This window comes from Dioscorea cayenensis, chromosome 10, assembly GCF_009730915.1.
Source record: "Dioscorea cayenensis subsp. rotundata cultivar TDr96_F1 chromosome 10, TDr96_F1_v2_PseudoChromosome.rev07_lg8_w22 25.fasta, whole genome shotgun sequence".
Lineage (NCBI taxonomy): Eukaryota > Viridiplantae > Streptophyta > Magnoliopsida > Dioscoreales > Dioscoreaceae > Dioscorea > Dioscorea cayenensis.
The window spans coordinates 23,079,474-23,100,460 of record NC_052480.1 but is presented as its reverse complement, the minus strand read 5'-3'; the positions used below and the strand labels follow the sequence as shown (position 1 = coordinate 23,100,460).

The window sequence follows — 20,987 nt, the reverse complement described above, 5'->3', positions numbered from 1 at the left end:
TTAAGCTCGAAAAAGCTGAAAATAACCATAAACATTATGCTCGAACTCGAGCTCGACTCGAGCTCGAAAGTTTTTCCCCTTGATTTTTATCAAATAAATCTAATATTATATATATACATACTCGATTAGGCTCGCGAGCACTCGAGCCAAGTATCATAATACTCGAACTCGGCTCGCTCGACTACCCGAGCTACTCGAGCTCGAGCTCGGCTCGACTGTGACCGAGCCGAGTTCGAGTTTTCACCGAGTCGAGCCCGAGTAGCTTGCGAGTAGAGGTGTATCATTTACACCCCTATGCATGAAACCAATGAAAGTGAAATATTCCGCGGAATCAAGTGTTGTTCTACAGAAACACTATATTGTTGACTTTTTCTAAAGTTCACACTTCCTTGTCCACACAGTGTAGAGTTTTTTTTTTACTTGAAAACAATAAAGTTTCATTTCATCTAAAAATTTACAAATTATAATAAAAGTTTCAGCAAAGCAAAATATTCATAATTTTTTTTTGCTTGATGAATCTAATATGATAATATCGCATTCATCATAACAAATGACCACCAAACTCTTTTTTTAATGGGACCATTTATCATGTCTTATCAAGTTGCTCTCAAGCTTAGCTGGAAATTTCGAAATCAGTTATGATCAAGTGGTTAAGAAGCTTGACTTGAAATTTCACAAAAATAAAACCAAGATCAAGCAATATATTGAAGCTATGGTATGTTTAGGCCAAACTGGATGGAAGTTTTCTAAACTCAATAGTTCGTATAAAATATATAGCTATATATATATATATATATATATAACAAACATAGGCCAGTCAATGGGCCACATTATTTGCCTGGCTATAACCCATCTAAGCAAACTTGATTAAAGCCGATCAACAGAAATAATACATTTTATGCCACAAAAAGGATCATGATTGAACACCGTATCAAGAACCAACCTAGTGATCATAAATCATTACTTACATGTCATGTTCCGAAAAATTAATTGCTTTCCAACACAGTAATTTACATTCATTTAGTCACTATAACTGAAGTTCTAATTTTACAAACTAAATCATATGTTGCAAGATTTGTTGCAATGTGTACAACCTATGCCTATTTTTTAACCCAACAACTAATACTTGCAAAGTTAATACTAAACACACTAGTCCATATGGAATGAGTACGGGAACTAAGTTATCGCCCATTTACTCAGATAACACAGCAGAAAAATGCATGCAAGCAGGTTAAATGGGGAGTCTATTCATCAATATCTAATTTGTCAAGTCTCCTCTCTCTTTTACATAAAAAGTACCCGAGAGCAGAGATAACTCTTATTCTAACTCAAACTAACAAAACTAGTTGAAGATAATTAATTCTCTTATGATGTATAAGCAACTCTAATTTATTAATCTATATCTCCAACTTAATATTACTGAACTAAATCCTTAATATAACAGTAAATTACATCTCCTGACGTCCTCAAATGGCTCAAGGACTTTTGGACTAGGTATGTAATAAGAATTGGTCTGTCAGTGCACCAATGTGATCCGTTTCTACAGCAAGCTGTCTTCAAACTCTAACATGCCGTGGTTAGCTTCCTTTTTGATTCATTTAAGATGTGGTCATTCTTACTTCACTTTCACATTCCTTCCCGCTTGGATGCCTTTCTTTGGTCATTTTGATGCAAGTGAAATGATGTTTATTTATGCCTACATCTGTATCTCACCAACACTAAAACCCCAAGGTAATAATTTCCAACATCATGCAACCACCTTACCAAAGTTCACTATCAGTCTGCCACAATAACGATTTGGAGAACACCAAAATTTAGATTGTATAAATGGCCTTAAAACTTAATTAAATGTAGTACAGAAAGATACTTAACATACGGATACTATGTGATTGCTCATGAGCTTCAGTTTGCAAAATGCCAAAATTAAGGCTATCAAAACAGGCTGAGCCATTTTGATAAAAAAAAAAAATGTACGAATTCTGCTCAAATTTCGGTTCACTCATGATCATCCCTATCCGTACTATTAAGCTTGATTATTAAATGAATCAAGCTTAATATTGGTATATAAAACAATGCACAGAAAAACATATCATATGAAGAGAAAATACATGCTAGATGTCAAATAAATGAATTTTAACTCTTGAAATGTAAGACATACCTCATGTAAAACAAGGACTTGATTTGCCACCCAAACACCTGAATACAACTAGAATTAAGACTAATTCTTGACGACTTTCTAATGCTCTCACCCTTGCAAGTTGTAACATCTCCTCACCTACTTGTACAACATATATATGTCATGGCATAAATCAAAATTTTACAATAAATTCTCCACAATAATCCAGCCTGTATTAAATACAAAATTTAAATAATAATATGATACAAAAAAACCAAAAGACTCACCTCAACAATTATCAACCAAAATGGAACTAGAACCAGCATTCTTCATGACTTTCTCATGGCTCATCAAATCTCTCATCTTTGCAACATCTCCCCACCTTCTTGCACCAGCATACATGTTCGCCATGGCTGAGTACACTCCACTGTCCTTCACCTTCATTTCCCACAACCGCTTCGCAGCAAATTCACCAACCTCCACATCACCATAAATCCTACAACCCCCAAGCACCCCTCCCCACACATACTCATCCCCTTCCATCCCCATCTCTGCAATCATCTCCATGGCCTCCTTTATCATACCCGCTCTTCCCAGCAAATCAGCCATGCATCCATAGTGTTTCACCTCACGTTTCACACCATAAACACACTCCATTTCATCAAACACCTTGCATGCAGTGCTTACCAGTCCAGCATGGCTACAACCAACCAGAACCCCCAGGATGCTCACCCCATCGGGCTTCACTCCAGACATTATCATCTTGTTAAAGTACTCCATTGAGAGCTCACCATGCCCGTGCATTGCCAGCCCAATGATCATCGCATTCCACGTGAACAAGTTTCTAAGCGGACTTTCGTCAAACATCTCTCGTGCAATCCTTATGCACCCACATTTCGCATACATGTCGACTAAACCAGTTATGAGATACACACTGAGTTTGCTTCTTTTTCTCTTGATGTACTCATGGATTCTCTCGCCGCAGTCCAATGCACCGAGGTTGGCACAGGCGGAGAGGGCAGAGACGAGAGCAACATCATCCGGCTCCAATGCCGACTCAATCATCATTCTATCGAACAGCTCGAGCGCTTGGTTGAACCGACCTGACTGAGAGTATCCGGCCAGAAGCGCGCCCCAAGAGATAACATCCCTCGCAGGCATTTCATCAAACAGTTTGCGGGCGAGAACCAAGTTCAGGTCGTTATCCCTGGCCTTCACATAACCATGAATCATGCTATTATAAGTGACGATGTCCGGGTGAGGAGTTTCGTCAAACAGCCGTCGGGCATACGAGATTGAGTTCGAGGAGGAGTAGATTGTGATGAGAGTGTTGACGACGAAGACATCAGAGATGAAGCCGAACTTGAGTGCCTGCGAGTGGAGACCGCGGCCAATGGGGAAGACGGCAGTGGCGGCGAGACGAGAGCAAGCGGTGAGGACGAAAGGGAAAGTATGCGAGTCCGGAGGAATGGAGAGGCGGCGCATGCGGAGGAACAGGAGGAGAGATTGGGAAGGAGAGGATAGGAAGGTAAGAGAGCGGAGGAGGAGGTTGAAAGCGAAGGTGGAGGGGGAGGAGATGGAATGGAAGAGGGAAAGGGCGTAGTGGATGGAAGGAGGAGGGGAGAGGAGTGAAGGGTTGGAGAGAAGAGAGGTGAAGGTGAAGAGGAGCTTGGTAATGGCGGAGGAGGAGGTGAAGGTGAGGCCATGGATGGTAGCTTGTGCATGGATGCACTGGAGATGCTTCAGAGATTTGCACTGTTTCAAGAGGCGAAGTATTGCATGCTTAGACTCACACAATGGTGCTGGCACCATTTGCCATTATTCTCTTCTCGTTGTCTTTTGATATTTATAATGAAAATTATTTGGAGTAATATTATTAAACATAGAAAAGGTTTTAATAATTCTGTCCCATTTGATTCTGTAGCTTAATTTTTTTTTGCTTTTGAAGATTGAATAAAAGTTTTTTTTTTTTTAATATATTATATGGTTTTGTAAAAATCATTTTGAAATTGCAAGGTTTGGTTTCTGTACTTAGAAAAATTTTTTTCTTTGTGAAAGACGACAAGCACCAGAACCCCATAGACGTATACATGTGGGGATTAAAGCTCAACGTCAACCCACGTACCCTCACCTATCATAGGACATGAGGTTTGATTCCGGATCTTCCCCGAAACAAACACTAATACCAATTGGTCCAAAAGCCGTTGATCTCATAAATTCTTTTTCTACACATCTATAAATAATATTATTTATATTTCTTTTATGGTTAAAAATTGTGTGTTTATGCAATAAATGATGTTAATGTCAAATTGACATTTATATCTTTTTTTTTTATTTTATAAACTTCAAATTTAAATTTTATAATATTATATTTTAAAAACTATTAAATAAATTATAAAACATTAAATTTAAAACCATAAAATCTTAAACTCAAATAATATAAAACTATATATCCAAAATTTTACAATCCTAATATTAGTGCTAAATATTAAACCCTAAATCCTAAACTTTAAACCCTGTAAACTATGGTTTACTATTAAGGGTTTAGAGAAAAAGGTTTCCAGTTTATAATTTACAATAACATCAAAATTATGGACAAAGATAAACTACAATTTACGATTTATAGTTCAAGGAAAGACTTCCAGTTTATTATTTACGATAACATTAAAATTAGGTGAAAAAGAAAAAAAAAATTATTATTTATTGATTATACCTATATCAAAATTTTGCAATGTGATTAACCTCTTGAATTTTCAAATGAAAATAGTAAAAAGTGTATTAATTTTGACCCGTATTTGTTTAATTCTAGTTTTTTAGCCAACTAATAGAAGACATATTAATGATCTCACATGCTTCACATTACTTTTGTCATTTGAATTATTTAACTCAACCAATACTATATAATATTTTGTAAAAATATTCAAATTGCAAAAATTTTAAAATATCAAATGAAGTACAGAGGAACTTGAATGAACAACTAGAGGCAAGTATTACAGTATTGAATGGTGCCTTACATGTATGTACATGATACGATTGGATATAAGTTTTGAATGAAATTCATAATAAAATTGACCTTTTTGTGTGTGTGTGTTTAGATTTTAATCTAAGATTAAACTATTGAGCCACAGGGATTTATACTCTACTACTTAGTCTAAAGATTTATTAGTCATTTGTATCTCATGATATTGCGAAATTTACCGCAATTCACATGTTTTTATGTTAATTTTATTTTTGTGAATTTTGTGACATGAAATAGAATTTTGATTCTATATTCTCAACAAACGAAATTGGTGATTAGTTTCTTTGTGGTTCTAAAAAAACTGCAAATGAGAACTAAGACACATTCAAAGTATTTGCAAACAATATTTTAAAAACATACAGAAAATTCTTACTTTTGACATAAACATCATTAAATTAGGGAAAAAAGATCTCTCTTAATAGTATTAAGAGATCTTATAACTCAGCTTTCTAGTCTTATCAAGATAGTGTAGTAAAAGAAGCACGTGATGTCAACTTGATTACAAATAATACTTCTTTGCTATCTTGATATGAATGTGAAAGAGAATTAAATTTTATTATTGTTTATTTATATATGAATAAGTCAGTGTTAAATGTGTGATCTTTATTTCTCTCAAATTTACCATTATGTTTTTTTTAAAAAAATTTTATAACATAGATGATTACGTTGCTGTTTAAAAATCCAAAACTTATTTTGATTTTTGAAAATATTTTATCCATGTGCAAATATAAAAGATTATTAACTGATTTTATAAAAAAAATAGTGAAGAAAAATATACCTTATCAATAAAATTTGTTACATATATTGATGGAGGATAAAAATAAATAAACTATAGTATATTTTGTTTATGAAATAACTTTTTTAGATTATTAATAATATGAAGTTGGTATCTATTGGTTCCCACATGTTATCTCATCTATTTTTATTTATTATTTTATTGTATTAAATTGTATAAAATTAGATTCTAAACACGTATATAATTCGAAATCATGATAAGATATTTTATAAGCACTATAAGAAATAATTGTTTTTGATACAATGAAACCATATGTGGATTGAAAACTTTCTTAAAGAAACCATGATTTCAGTAAAATGATAATTTTATTTTGATTATTCTAAAAGTCTTTTCATCATCTTGATATTTGTTTTCCTTGAATTTCTACTATTTTAGCCACACTTTTTTAATTATTAGTTTACACGAATAATTTTAAAATAATAATAATAATAATAAGTTTAATAGATATAAATGCGACTCTTACTAAACAAACATGGATGCAAAGATTAATGTTGACTTCATTAAATCTAATCCTAATACATTCTTATGATCTTTCCAAACATTATCTCTAATATTACATTAATAAAAATTTAAAAAGTTATTTCACTAACATAAATTATATAAGAATGCAAAAAAAAAGTCCTTAACTATGTTGTCCATGATGTTATTATATTCTTGATAGACTTTATAATATTTGTTACTCACTTTTTATGTGAAAACTTTATATGTGTCTATATTTTAAAATACTAACGTTGTTATATTATATTATTATTAAATTTTATTGTGATCTTAATTTATGGTAAAAATTTATTAAATTTATATATTTATAGCCCACCATGCTAGTCTATATATATATATGATAAAGTTTTCATGAGGGCAAAAGGTGACAAAAGGCTTTATATGTGTATATATTTTAAGATATTAATCTTGTTATATTCATGTTTAATGATTTTAATTTATGATAAAAATTTATTAAATTTATATATTTACATGTACCCGCAACGTTAGCAAAACTGTTTATATATATATATATATATATATGATAAAATTTAATGAGGGTTAGGGCAAAAAGGAAAAAACATTAAAAAAAATAAATTTAAAACCGTGGACGGCAGGATTCGAACCTGCGCGGGCAGAGCCCACATGATTTCTAGTCATGCCCGATAACCACTCCGGCACGTCCACTCAATTGGTCACGGATGTGATAATTTTAATTTTATTCTATTATATTATATTTTAAAATTGGGATCTTATTATCTTAAACCCTTGCCCGAAGTCGAGGGTTTTTCTCCAACCTTCTCTTCTTCTTCTTCTTCTTCTTCTTCTTCTTCTTCTTATCTCTAGTCTCACCAATGGCGATTCGAACCCTAATCTCGAGGCTTCCATCCTTGCTCTCCTCTTCTCGGTCCCTTTCCCTATCTCCCGGTGCTCCTCTGCTCCGTCTCCGTCCCTTGGTCGTGCTCGCTGACTGCATTCCCACCGCCACATACTCCGGCTGCGCAGCTGCCCGTGCGTTGTGCACGACGGCAACGGAATCGTCTCTCAATGATTCACAGCCGAACTGGAGCAACAGGCCGCCGAAGGGGACAATTCTTTTAGAAGGATGCGACTTTGAGCACTGGCTCGTCGTCATGGAGCCCCCCGATCCCAGCCTCACCCGTGATGAGATCATCGATTATTATGTCAAGACCCTCGCCGAGGTTGTTGGCAGGTCAGGGCTTCTGATTTTTTTCTTATTTTCCTTTGATTGTGGCGTAGGTTTGCAGCTGTATGGATTGCTTGTATCATTGATGTCATTGCGGGATTATGGTAAAAACAAAATGGTGTCATTTTTATTATTTATCCCATTGAAAAGGCAACACTGATTGTGACGCGATTCTATCAACTGGTTAATTTTGATGAAATGCTCTGTTTTTATCCAATTCATCCTCTTTTTTTTTTTAAAATATATATATATATATATATATACATAGATATGTGTGTGTGTGTGTGTGTAATGATAGTGTTTTTGTAGGGGAATGGACTAGTTGGAAGTCATTGTATAACTATATTTTTGCCGAGTTTGTTAGAAATTTCTATTTTTGATTCAGTTCATGAACTTCAAATACCATGGATACTATGCATAGTTTGATCCTTATCCAAATTTTGGTCTTTGTGGTGATTGATGATGTTTAAATGTTTGCCTTATTGTTTCTTGAATGATTAATTCGATTCGAGATGCTTTGGTTTCAGATGAGACAAAGGAAAAAAAATTCTTTTGGTGAGAATTAACTAAGTTTAGGAGTGATCTATTATTTTGCTTGTTATAGTTGCCTTTTTCTATTTTCTAAGTTTGGTTTTTTTCAGTGAGGAAGAGGCAAGGATGAAGTTGTATTCAGTATCAACTAAACATTACTTTGCATTTGGATGCCTTGTTTCTGAGGAGGTCTCTTACAAGATTAGAGGTATATCTTAGTCATGTCTTTGAACTCAATTGCTTTGTATTCATGCTGAGTTTGAGATCATTAGTATCTAACAATTGTTGCATTTGAACACTATGCAGCTGTTGATAAGGTTCGCTGGGTGGTTCCTGATTCTTACCTGGATGTTAACAATAAAGATTATGGAGGTAAAAATGAAATAAGATAAACCTCTGGTTTAAGTTTTTGCCATGATTACATTAGAGGTATCTTGCTTGCCATCTTTGCTAGTACAGAATCTATCCAGTACCATTTGTCTGTTGATCCACCGTGACTTGTATTTAATTATATGTTTTATTCTTGTGAACATTGTATTATGTATATGGGCTTGCGGTGTTGTTTTCCCAGTGATGGATTTATGTGTGCATAAATTCATGTTAGTTTGTGTGGATAATTCTTTCCAGCCAGTGTTAAAATTCCATTGTGTTATCAACCACCAGTTATGCAAATTGATCAAGTTTCACCAGTTGTCCAGCTTTCTCTTTAGGGCCATACTTTCAGGATTTAAATATTTTTATAACCTCATTATGCCAATCTTGATTTTATTGCATCCATCAATGTTTATAAAGCGATTATCTTGCGTAAGTACTTTCCCAGTTTCGTGCCTTTACAATACATAGCGGATTTGAAGTTATGTAGAACTACTGCTGGCTGTTTTTATTATTTTTTTTATTTTTACCAGGTGAACCTGTCATCAATGGAGTACCTGTACCTTATGACCCTAAATACCATGAGGAATGGGTTAGGAACAATGCACGAGCAATGGAGAGATCTCGACTCAATGATAGATCCCATGACAGGTCAAGGAATTTTGAAAGGCGAGGAGAGGACATTCAGAACTTTCAAAACAGAGATGCATCTCCAATGACACCAAATATGCCACCAAGGGAACCATCAAATGTAGCTGGTATGCATGGTCCAGGAAGTCAGAACCCTATGCGTAGTTCTCCAGGAAACTACCGGCTTCCAAACTGATGCATCTGATGTGACCCAAATACGCAGAAGTGGGCGCACTGAAAGGGTATCAACACAAGTCACGAGGTTCAAGGACTTTGTTATGTAAAATGAGGTGCTCTGACGTGTGGGTGGCAGACAAATGAAGTAGGGAAACAGAATCATGCATTAAATCATAAGACTGTTGGTCATACTAGTAGTTATCATGTAATCAATTTGAATGAGTAGTGGAGCCTGGCACCAATGAGGATTGTACACTTGACAAGTTGTTACAATGCTTTAAATGAATGGGGGCACAGCCTGGGTAGGGGAGAGTATTATCCCCTTTTCTTCACACTTATTCTAATCTCCCTGGTTTATCTTCTTTTCTCTCCTCATCTTTATCTCTTCTCTTCCTATTCTCCTCTCTTATCCTCTCAAATTTAAACATCTAACCGTTCCATACGCAACAATTGGTGCTTCCGTTGAGCTCTCCCACATGACGGAGGGCATGGCAACTCGTTCCCGCACTATCGAGGATCAGCTGACCAAGCTCACAGAGCTCTTAGCTAAGCAAGACGCCAAGATGGACGCCTTGTATCTCACCGTCCATCAACACTCTGAAGCATTTGACGTTGTTCAAAAATCTTTAGCTTCCCAACAGTCAGTGGCGGCGGACATGATGGTTAAATTCTCTACAACCGACAAACCTTCGGCCCCGACCACACAGCCACCCTTGCTTCCACTACCAGCACCGACCTCAGCCAACCCTTATGTTTTTTCCATACCCTTACCAAACCCAAACCGTCCGCCGAAGATCGAACTTCCTCTATTCTCTGGCGATGGGGTTTTTGGATGGTTATTCCAGGCAAACCACTTCTTTGCTTCTTATCAAACACCATTGGATAACCAATTACATACGGCGGCCTTCTACATGACAGGCCCAGCTTTACAATGGTTTCAATGGATGCAAGCCACTAATCAGTTTAGCTCCTGGGAAAAGTTTTCTCGACAACTAGAGCTTCGGTTTGGCCCATCTACCTTCCTCAACCATAAAGCTCAACTGTTTAAGCTCAAGCAACAGACCACCGTTGTGAAGTACTTAGAAGAGTTTGAGTGCCTATCCACTCGGGTTACTAACCTCACTACCGCGAGTTTGCTAAACTGTTTTCTCTCAGGGTTAAAAGATGATATCCAGCAAGAGTTATATATACTTCGACCAACAGATCTTCATGAGGCCATCGGCCTCGCCAAACTCGTCGAAGACAAATGCAACGCTGCACGCGTTTCATCGCCATATCCACGTACCCATTTTCCGCGTCCACTTCCGGCTCCATCACTGCTAGTCGCCGCCGGTCCCCGGCCACCCTCTCTTCCCATCAAGCGACTCACACCATTCGAAATGGCGACCCGTCGAGAGAAGGGACTGTGCTTCAACTGTGATGCCAAATTCGTCCCTGGCCATAAATGTAGTCCCGCACAGTTCCTTTGTCTAATGGTCGACACCGAGGAGGATACTACATTCGACTCCCCACCACCCACCGACACCCCCGAGCTGCTCCCACAAATACATCCCACTCCACAGGATGTCGATACCACTCCATGTATTTCGTTCCACGCACTCACCGGTCAACTTGTTCCCTCAACATTAAAACTCGCGGGATCTATTCACGGGCATCCTGTTGTTGTACTGATTGATGGTGGCTCGACTAATAACTTCATTCAAAGCCATCTAGTTAAACATCTCGGCCTCACTGTTCATCCGTCACCTCACTTGCGAGTCACGGTTGGGAATGGAGAATCTATGGGTTGTGGCGGTGAGTGTCGCCAGGTGTCGATGAAACTCGGTGACACCTCCTTTTCAGTCGATCTATTGTTGCTTCCTATCTATGGCGCCGATGTTGTCCTAGGTGTACAATGGCTCTCTGGATTGGGACCTGTGGTCTTTGACTATCGCAATCTGTGGATGGAATTCATCCAACAAGATTCATACATCTGTCTCCAAGGTTTGACCAGGTTGGAATTGAATTATATCACCCCATCTTCCCTCGTAAAACAACTCACCAACCAATCCACAACCCAATATTGGCATCTAGAGGTTGAACACTCTCCAACAGACCCGGATCCCAAGTTTGGTCCAACTGCTCCACCTTCCTTTATTGCTGCTCTACGTCTTCTCTTAACCTCTTTTGCAGATGTTTTCTCTCCTTCCATTGGGCTACCACCTCAGCGACCATTCGACTACTGCATTCCCCTTCTACCCAACACCACCCAAGTTAATGTCAAGCCTTATCGCTACCCGCATTTTCAAAAGACGGAGATTGAAAGATTGGTGACTGAAATGATATCAGATGGGATCATACAGCCTAGTACCAGCCCTTACTCTGCACCCGTTTTGCTAGTCAAGAAACGTGATGGTTCTTGGCGTTTCTACGTCGACTACCGTGCTTTGAATGCAGTGACTGTGAAAGATCATTTTCCCATTCCCACAGTCGAAGAACTGTTTGACGAGATCGCCGGCGCCCATGTTTTTTCCAAGCTTGACCTGCGCGCCGGTTACCACCAAGTCCGAATACACCCACCCGATATTGAGAAGACGGCCTTCCGTACTCACGATGGCCATTATGAATTCAAAGTGACGCCTTTCGGCCTTTCCAACGCCCCATCAACATTCCAAGCCTTAATGAACTCTGTCTTCAAGGGTATTCTTCGCCGATTCGTCCTCGTGTTCTTCGACGATATTTTAATCTATAGCACTGACTGGGATCATCATTTACAACACTTACAAGCTGTTTTCTCTATCCTCCGATCTCATCACTTGCATGCAAAGCAACAGAAATGTGAGTTTGGCAATGCCGAAATTGGCTACCTAGGCCATCGTATCTCTGGTCAAGGTGTATCCGTTGACCCATCCAAAATTTCCATGATATGTAAATGGCCACAACCACGTGCAGTTCGTGATCTTCGCGCGTTTCTTGGGTTGACTGGCTATTACCGGCGCTTTGTGCGTAACTATGCTGCACTCACTGCACCACTCACCATCCTTTTAAAGAAAGACTCTTTCACTTGGTCTCCGACGCCGCGGCCGCCTTCCACAATCTCAAGACTATCATGACAACCACACCGGGTCTACAATTACCAGATTTTACCCTTCCCTTTGAAGTCCATACAGATGCGTACGGTTCCGGTATTGGTGTCGTATTATCTCAAAACAATCGGCCTTTGGCTTTCTTTAGCAAACAACTAAACCCAAGGATGCGTGCTGCCTCCACATACAGTCGGGAAATGTATGCAATCACAGAGGTAATTCGTCGATGGCGACAATACCTACTTGGTCGACACTTTATCGTCATCACAGACCACCAAAGCCTGCGCTCGATGTTACACCAGACTGTGCAAACACCAGAGCAACAACGGTGGCTTACCAAACTACTTGGTTTCGATTTTGACATCGTGTACAGGCCGGGTTCCCTGAATGGACCTACCGATGCTCTTTCTCGTCGTCAAGAACCTTCCATGTTCCAACTCCACACAATCTCTTGGCCTTTGACTGCACTATGGGACTCCTTGCGATAATGCTACATCTCGCATCCTAATCTAAAGTCTATATTTCATGATGTGCAGGATAATCCAGCTCTACACCCAGAGTATACCATCAAGGACGGCATCCTCTTGTTCAATGGCAGGGTCCTCATCCCATCGGAGACAGCTCTACAACCTTTGCTCTTAGCTGAATTTCATTCTTCACCCATCGGTGGTCATGCAGGAATGCAGCGCACATATGCTCGACTTGCGAGTACTTTCTACTGGCCCGGGCTTCGTCAATCAGTGCGTGATTATGTCCGTCGTTGTGCTACATGCTAGGCCACCGAACCATTTAACACTGCTCCCCAAGGCTTGCTACAACCTCTGCCCATTCCTGGCAAAATATGGGACTCATTGTCCATGGACTTCATCACGCACCTCCCCTCATCATCCGGTAAAACCACAATCTTAGTCGTGTTGGACCGCTTGTCCAAACATGCACACTTCTCCGCACTCGGCCCCCGTTTTAGTGCTCCCCAAGTTGCTGCCATCTTTCTTCGGGATATTGTCCGCTTACACGGCTTTCCTTCAAGCATCATCTCTGATCGTGACCCCATTTTCATTAGCACATTCTGGAAAGAACTCTTCCATCTTCATGGCACCACTCTCGCATTGAGCAGCGCATACCACCCCCAATCCGACGGGCAAACGGAGGTCTTAAATCGTTGTTTGGAACAATATCTCCGGTGTTTTATTGCAGACCAACCTTTCGCATGGCTCAAATACCTACCCTGGGCTGAGTGGCACTATAACACCTCTTGGCATTCGGTGATCCGCATGTCCCCCTACGAAGCTGTCTTTGGCCGACCACCCCCTTCTTTGCTCGATTATCTAGTGGGCACCTCTTCCATTGCTGCAGTTGATGACCTCCTTCAAAGTCAGACATCGTTGTTACAAACTCTGCGCGACAACCTCAAGCGTGCTCAACAACGCATGCAAGACCAAACGAATACCAAACGCCACGACATGTCTTTCAGGAGGGTGATTGGGTGTATCTTCGTCTCCAACCTCATCGGCAGACCTCGGTGGCTCACCGCCAAAACCACAAGCTCTCTCGCCGTTTTTATGGGCCGTTTCGTATTGTGGTTCGTATCGGTCTTGTGGCCTATAAACTCGACCTACCGTCGGATGCCCGAATCCACGATGTTTTCCATGTTTCCAAACTTAAACGGTGCCATGGCGAGCCATCCACACACTCTATTCCGTTACCAGCCCAGTTTGTCAATGGCCAGCCATTACTGCAGCCAGCTTCAGTCTTAAATAGCAGAACCATCCTCGTACGTGGACATCCAGTTCCACAAGTGTTGATTCAGTGGGAGGGGCAACCAGCGTCTGACGCCACGTAGGAAGATCGCATTGCTTTTTACCAAGATTTCCCTACCTTCAACCTTGAGGACAAGGTTTCTTTCCAAGAGGCGGCAAATGATGCATCTGATGTGACCCAAATATGTAGAAATGGGCGCACTGAAAGGGTATCAACACAAGTCACGAGGTTCAAGGACTTTGTTATGTAAAATGAGGTGCTCTGACGTGTGGGTGGCAGGCAAATGAAGCAGGGAAACAGAATCATGCACTAAATCATAAGACTGTTGGTCATACTAGTAGTTATCATGTAATCAATTTGAATGAGTAGTGGAGCCTTGCACCAATTAGGATTGTACACTTGACAAGTTGTTACAATGCTTTAAATGAATGGGGGCACAGCCTGGGTAGGGGAGAGTATTATCCCCTTTTCTTCACACTTATTCTAATCTCCATGGTTTATCTTCTCTTCTCTCCTCATCTTTATCTCTTCTCTTCCTATTCTCCTCTCTTATCCTCTCAAATTTAAACATCTAACCGTTGCATACGCAACACAAACAGTGATGGTAGAGGCCTTCCATCCAGCCCAGCTCCTCAAGGAGGCGGCCATGGTTTCCAAGGAGGTCCGCCTGGCGGAAACATTCCAGGTGGCCCTGGCCATGCAGCATCTGCTCTGGTTTATCAGGGTGGCAGTCCTGGTTATCAGGGTTCCAACCAAGGATATCCTGGAAGTAGCTCTGGTTACCAGGGAGTTAATCAAGGTTATCAAGGAAATAACTCTGGTTATTAGGGAGTTAATCAAGGTTATCCGGGAAATGACTCTGGTTATCAGGGAGTTAATCAAGGTTATCCTGGAAACAACTCTGGTTATCAGGGAGTTAATCAAGGTTATTCGGGAAACAACTCTGGCTATCAGGGAGTTAATCAAGGTTATCCAGGAAACAACTCTGGTTATCCGGGAGTTAATCAAGGTTATCTGGGAAACAACTCTTGTTATCATGGAGTTAATGAAGATTATCCGGGAAACAACTCTGGTTATCAGGGAGGCCGTAGATCCTATCATACGAAAGCGCTCTTAGTTCAGTTCGATCGAACGTGGATCTCCAATCCAAAACCCGAAGCACACACAATGGAGCCGTAGACAGTCAAGTGAAATCCAGTCTATGAAATTTGATCTCTGGACAACATCATTGTGACAAAGGTCAGTAATGCTAGAGGAATCATTACCGCAAGGCATAACGGGGGAGGTCATAAGCGTCTGTACCATTAAATCGATTTTCTACGGAATGGAAAAGAAATGTCAAGGTGGTGGTCCAGGTTATCAAGCAGGTAATCAAGGTTATTCAGGAAGCAACCCTGGTTATCAAGGTGGTGGCCCAGGTTACCAGGGAGGTAATCAAGGTGGTGTACAGGCGCAGCTAGGGGGAGACAAGGTGCACTGTCTTTTAAATGTGAAAAAGTTCTAGTTTTTTTTTTTTACTTTTTTATTTTTAGAAATATGAGAGTAAATTTTTTGAGAGGTTACTCAACTTTGCCTTTGTTTATTTTAGGTAACTGAACTTTAATTTGTTTCTAAATGGTTACCATAGATTAATTGGAATTCACCGGCAGGTCACTCTGTCGATTTCAGGCGTTGGATGCTGATGTGGAGTCCCGGAATACACGGTCATCCACAGAGGTCACCAAACTTATGGCATGCTGGAGTGTCCACGTTGCAAACACCTTCCTCGTCAGCTAAGGCAGAATATGTGGCCATTCCACGTAGGCACAAAGGTCTTCTTCCTTTCTCCCCTATTGGGCATTTTATTTGACAATCCTAGGGCAAAGAACGATGGCAACCGGCATAGGGAGGATGACAACTAGACTGGGAGAGCTGCTTTAGAAACAATGTGCCCTACTTCTCCACCACGTTTCCACCCACTACCTTTCATCAAGCTCCACCAACGCCACTACCACCGCCACCACAATCGGCCATCTATCATCGTGGCAATGCAAGCCCGATTCCTTCTTCTATGCAAGAAGGTAACCTCCAGCTGCCATTTTTATTAGCTCCTCAAGTTACAGCTGCAGTAGTGTGTGTCAACACTAACCAGCACCAGCAGCAAGGTGGATTAGGATGGGTGGAGATTGAAAGGAAGGTTAATATTGGAAGGTCACTTGGTGGCACTAAAGTAGATTGTCTTTGGTCTTTCTAGAGTTTATTTATTTATTATGTTTATGATGTTTTACTGGGTTTTTGTTTGTTTTTGTGCTTGAGATTAAAACTTTGATGTTGTGTGTTTTTTGTGATTAATGAAATGAATGAATAAATGAGAATGGTGGTTTGGAAGCGTTGGGAGGTAGAGAATTATTTGTACTTGTATTTTTCTTGATAATTTAGAATGGCTGCACATTGATGTTGCCATGGTTGATGAGATGAAAACATTTGAAAATTGGATCAAGTGAACCTGCAGAATTAAAAAATTTCACACAAATGCTATCATTCCTGCAAAAGTAAAAAATTCCTGCATAATTTAAAAATTTGGATCAAGTAACCTTTTGGTAGGAACCAAATGCTATCATTCCTGCAGAAGTAAAAAATTCCAAACAACATATTCAATACAACTTACATAATCAGCCAAAACCTATTTAATTGGAACAAAACATTTTTAATACTATTATTATGATTAATCCCTTTCTCACATGTATTGTTTAAAGAACAGACCAAAACTGTATTCTCATTAATTCTTTTGCTTTCTCAAAGGTATTGAAATGAAATATGCATGCATCATCCTAGCATGAATATATAAAAGCTACAGTCTCTGAAGTTGTATTTTTATAAAAGCTGCAGTCTCTACAAAAAACAAATTTATTGCAACAGCTGCAATCTCTACAAATGTAGTCTCTACAAAAACAAAAGCAAATCATTGCAACAACTATACTTTGAATAAAATAAAAGATGCAATTTTACAGAAATAACAAAAACTGCACATTTATAATAAATCTATAGAATGTTTATATAAATTTTGCAGATTTACAAAAGTTGCAGTTTTACAACAATACAACTTAACAGAGATCTTACAAAATAAATATGAACAAAAACTACAGAAATAACAAAAGCTGCAGATCTCTGAAGTTGTATTTTTTACTGTATTTTTACAAAATACATACTAAGTGATTCTAAAGGTTTGCATATTTGACACCTTGGAATGCAATTTCTCAAGGTGCCTTCTTGTACATGTCACTTGCACCAGCAGAAGATCCACCTCCAGGTGGTAACCACACTTTTCTTCTTTTGTCAGGGAATATTGCTTTGTTGCTATCTCTTCCATCCTTTTGTTGTAACTGAGACCTTTTTCCAGCAGCAGTTGATGAAGGAACTACTGATTTACTATGTAGATTTGTTCCACAGTGGCCCTTGCATCCCTTTGTGTTTGTCCCTTGCATCCTTGAATGAGTTTCTGTTGAAGATGCAACACCTTTATAGTGAGACTGCACAACAATTGGAATTGTATCAGGTTTCACACATGGAAAATAAATTGGTGGGAATTTATCAAACATATGAAACAAGAGCCAACTACTCCTAACATGAAAAAAAAATTAATGACCTGTGAAAATCCAGAAGGATCTGTAATTTCAATTTGAAGCATGTTCTTTGATTTTACAGGTTGGCTACTACTTATTGATGCCATCCTACATTGAGTTTCCGGTGCAGTTGAATTCACATGCATTGTTTGTATGTCAACTGTGACCATCTGTACATACACAAGTAAATTACAATGAATTCATAGTCATGGTCCCCCAAATAAATAAGTAAAATAGATAAGACCCTACTAACTTCACCTGTTGTTCTACATCATTGAATGTAACACCTTTTTCATTGTCCCTTTTGTTTTTTTCTCCAGCTCTACTCAGCCCTAACCCCTTCAATTGAGTTTCCTTTGCGTATTAAATATAAGAGCAATGTGGTTAGATGAAAACATAGTAATGCATCATTCAATAACAGCCCAATGACCAACCATACCTGTCCCTTATGGGCACCACTTAAGTCAGATGGCACCTCATTTGCCATCTCATTATTGGGAATATTCTCCATTTGTGTACTTGTTGAGCCACCTGGGTTTTTCTGACAATCATGAAATAAAATTAGGCTAACATGATGAATGTTAAACATGATCTAATTTGGACAGTCATGAATTAAAGTTAGTCATTTTACTAACCTGACCATGGAATCTTTTGTTATGACCTGTCTTACCACAGATGCTGCATTTCATTTTGACACCCTTTTTACTTACTTTTCCACTGGTATAAGCATTTTTTTCATCCACTTCTCTTCTCCTACGCACAGTTTTTCTGCCCCTTCTCCTGTTCACTGGCTCTGGGGGGATGATGGGACCCTGGTCACTTTTTGGATAGGAGTTCTTGTCATGGGTTGGGTAGAGTATATGCCTATATGTGTCCATAAAAGTTTTAACTTCATAGCATGAGTGCAAATAGTTTTCTGGTTTCTCTTTGTTGTAATACAATACTGCTACTGCATGGGAACAAGGAACACCACTGAGTTGCCATCTCCTACATGAGCAAAAGCAATCTACCTTATCCACCACAAACTGCCCTTCAGGGCCTAACACCTGATATTTATCCCCACCTGACCATGTGGTGCTATAAAGCCAACTCAATTGCTTGTATCTTTCAAGTTTTTTCAATATTCTAGGGCAGTGGATAGTAGTAACCTTTTCCATTGCAGCCCTCTTTTTTTGGATCCTTTTCATTAACTGTGTCCTTATCATTTCATTCATGGTAATAATTCCCTTCATCCTAGCTTCCAGAATTTGGTTGTTAAAAACTTCACATAGGTTGTTCAAAAGGATGTCACACTTAAATTGACTCTTGAAATGTGATTTACTCCAGTGCTTGGGCTCAATCTTTTGCATATATTCAAATGCTCCTATGGACATCCCTTTCAAATTATCCATGGCTCTATCAAAGGCTGTTTTGTATGTTGCCCTAGCACAAGACCAAAGTTGGTCTTTCAGTGCTTTTCCCCTAAATATTTTCCTAAAGTTGGTGTGAATATGCCTCACACAATATCTATGCTCACTATAGGGAAATAACTCAGCTACTGCAGGCATTAGTCCCTAATATTCATTTGATTTAGAATTAATACACATTGATAAGGGTACACCATCATCCACAACCATAGCACAACCATAGTAAAAAAACCAAGTCCCTTGAGGAAGCAACCATCAATGGACACCAGGTGCCTGCAACCTGCCAAGAAACCTGCTCTCAATGGAGCAAGGCAAAGGTACATACCTTTGAAGACACCTTCTTCATTGGTTTCAATAATGAATGTTGAACCTGGGTGTGTCCTCATTATTTCCAGCCTGTAATCATATATTTTCGCCATCTGGGACTCCTCATCACCATCTATGATGCTTTATAATATACAAAAAAACACACACACACACACACACACACACACACACAACAGTACCAAATTAAGGAAAACCTATGGAAAATTCAGCAAATATAGTGAAAGAAGCACAAACATTACCTAAGGGCAATGTTTTTTGCCTTGAAAGCTTTTAATCTGCTGATGTCCACTTCTTGATTAGTCTTGACAGCTTGTATAATACCAGAAATTTTCCAATTGGGGTATGCCCTAAATTGCTCAAGATAATACTTTGCAATCCATGCCGCGCTCACATACCGATTGTTATGATCCCTACCACATTCATGCTCTAACACACCTGTCTTTATCTGTATTGTGTTCTTATCATCTACCATAGGTGAGGCCCACAAATAGAATGGGCATCCTTTCTTACAAAAAGCCTTGCATCTTGTCTTGGTATTGGGTCTAAAATTCATTACATATCTATTCTTGATTCCATAGTTTTTCACAGCATCCTTGAACTGTTTAAAGCTTCTAAATTTCATCCCAATTTTAAATTGTGGGTTCATCATGTCAACCTCATCATTAAAGTCAGGGTATCTAGCTCTAGGAGGGCCAACAACTTCCTCATCTGTGGAAGAACATGACTGAAATCCCTCTGAGTTAGTATAATCAGACTCAAAATTGTCACAATCACCATCTTGTACAGCTTCTCCACAACTGACAGTATTTGGCCTTGACCCACCAACATTGGGTGTATCCTTTTCCTCAGACTCATCACTGAATTTATAGTCTGAATCCTCAAAATCACCTTCATTAACATTGTTGCTTCTATCATTGCCCCCAGTTAAAATCTCCTCCAAATTTTCATCATCTACTTCTTCTTCTTCATCCTCAACTACATATTTTAATAGACCCACACTTTCATCATTCACATGATTTCTAGTAAGTCTCATACAAACACATATTTCCTTGCTAGGCCCTACAGACATTGCCATTTTAAGGGCATCCAAGTCAGTTTTTACCTCCTTGTAACCTTTGTCAGCACTTGTTGTGTCTAACCACCATATAGAAGAACCATCTGCCTCCAAATTTAACTCCTTGGCCATGGTTATTAGTTCTATCTTGGATATCTGATCAGCACAACAATAATCTACATATCCTGCCATGCCCTCTATTTCACCCACTTTGTAATGCATCCTTATGGTGAATAACTCAGCATCTGGCACTTTACATAAATATCTAAAAGTCAATTGGTTGCACAGATAGAGTGGGCTATAGTTAATCATATACTGAAGTCCTTTGATAAAGAAATGCCAGTGAAATTAATTAATGATATCTAGAGATATAAATAATCAAAATAGAAAATACCACACTAACTTATGACACACACTATCATGTTTACTGAAACCTTAAGGCAATTC

The 20,987-nt window shown here is 39.0% G+C and overlaps 3 protein-coding genes and 1 non-coding gene across 4 annotated transcripts; 2 read left to right on the top strand and 2 right to left on the bottom strand.

The window, feature by feature from the left end:
• Positions 1 to 253: 253 nt before the first annotated feature.
• On the bottom strand, positions 254 to 3,928 carry LOC120270016 (pentatricopeptide repeat-containing protein At5g61800-like). The gene is made up of 2 exons (XM_039277023.1): positions 2,404 to 3,928; positions 254 to 2,275 (listed from the first exon to the last, which is right to left on the bottom strand). The coding sequence occupies exon 1, from the start codon at positions 3,926 to 3,928 to the stop codon at positions 2,405 to 2,407; it is 1,524 nt and encodes a 507-aa protein (XP_039132957.1). The 3' UTR covers positions 254 to 2,275; position 2,404.
• Positions 3,929 to 7,013: 3,085 nt separating this feature from the next.
• TRNAS-AGA lies at positions 7,014 to 7,095 on the bottom strand. The gene has a single exon. It is a non-coding gene; the product is annotated as a tRNA-Ser (tRNA).
• Positions 7,096 to 7,214: 119 nt separating this feature from the next.
• On the top strand, positions 7,215 to 9,544 carry LOC120270151 (multiple organellar RNA editing factor 8, chloroplastic/mitochondrial-like). Its single transcript, XM_039277173.1, has 4 exons — positions 7,215 to 7,621; positions 8,257 to 8,354; positions 8,453 to 8,518; positions 9,052 to 9,544. Exons 1-4 carry the CDS (start codon positions 7,263 to 7,265, stop codon positions 9,342 to 9,344), a joined length of 816 nt encoding a protein of 271 aa, XP_039133107.1. The 5' UTR covers positions 7,215 to 7,262; the 3' UTR covers positions 9,345 to 9,544.
• Positions 9,545 to 9,801: 257 nt separating this feature from the next.
• Positions 9,802 to 12,417, top strand: LOC120270395. Its single transcript, XM_039277388.1, has one exon. It carries the CDS (start codon positions 9,802 to 9,804, stop codon positions 12,415 to 12,417), a length of 2,616 nt encoding a protein of 871 aa, XP_039133322.1.
• Positions 12,418 to 20,987: the final 8,570 nt, after the last annotated feature.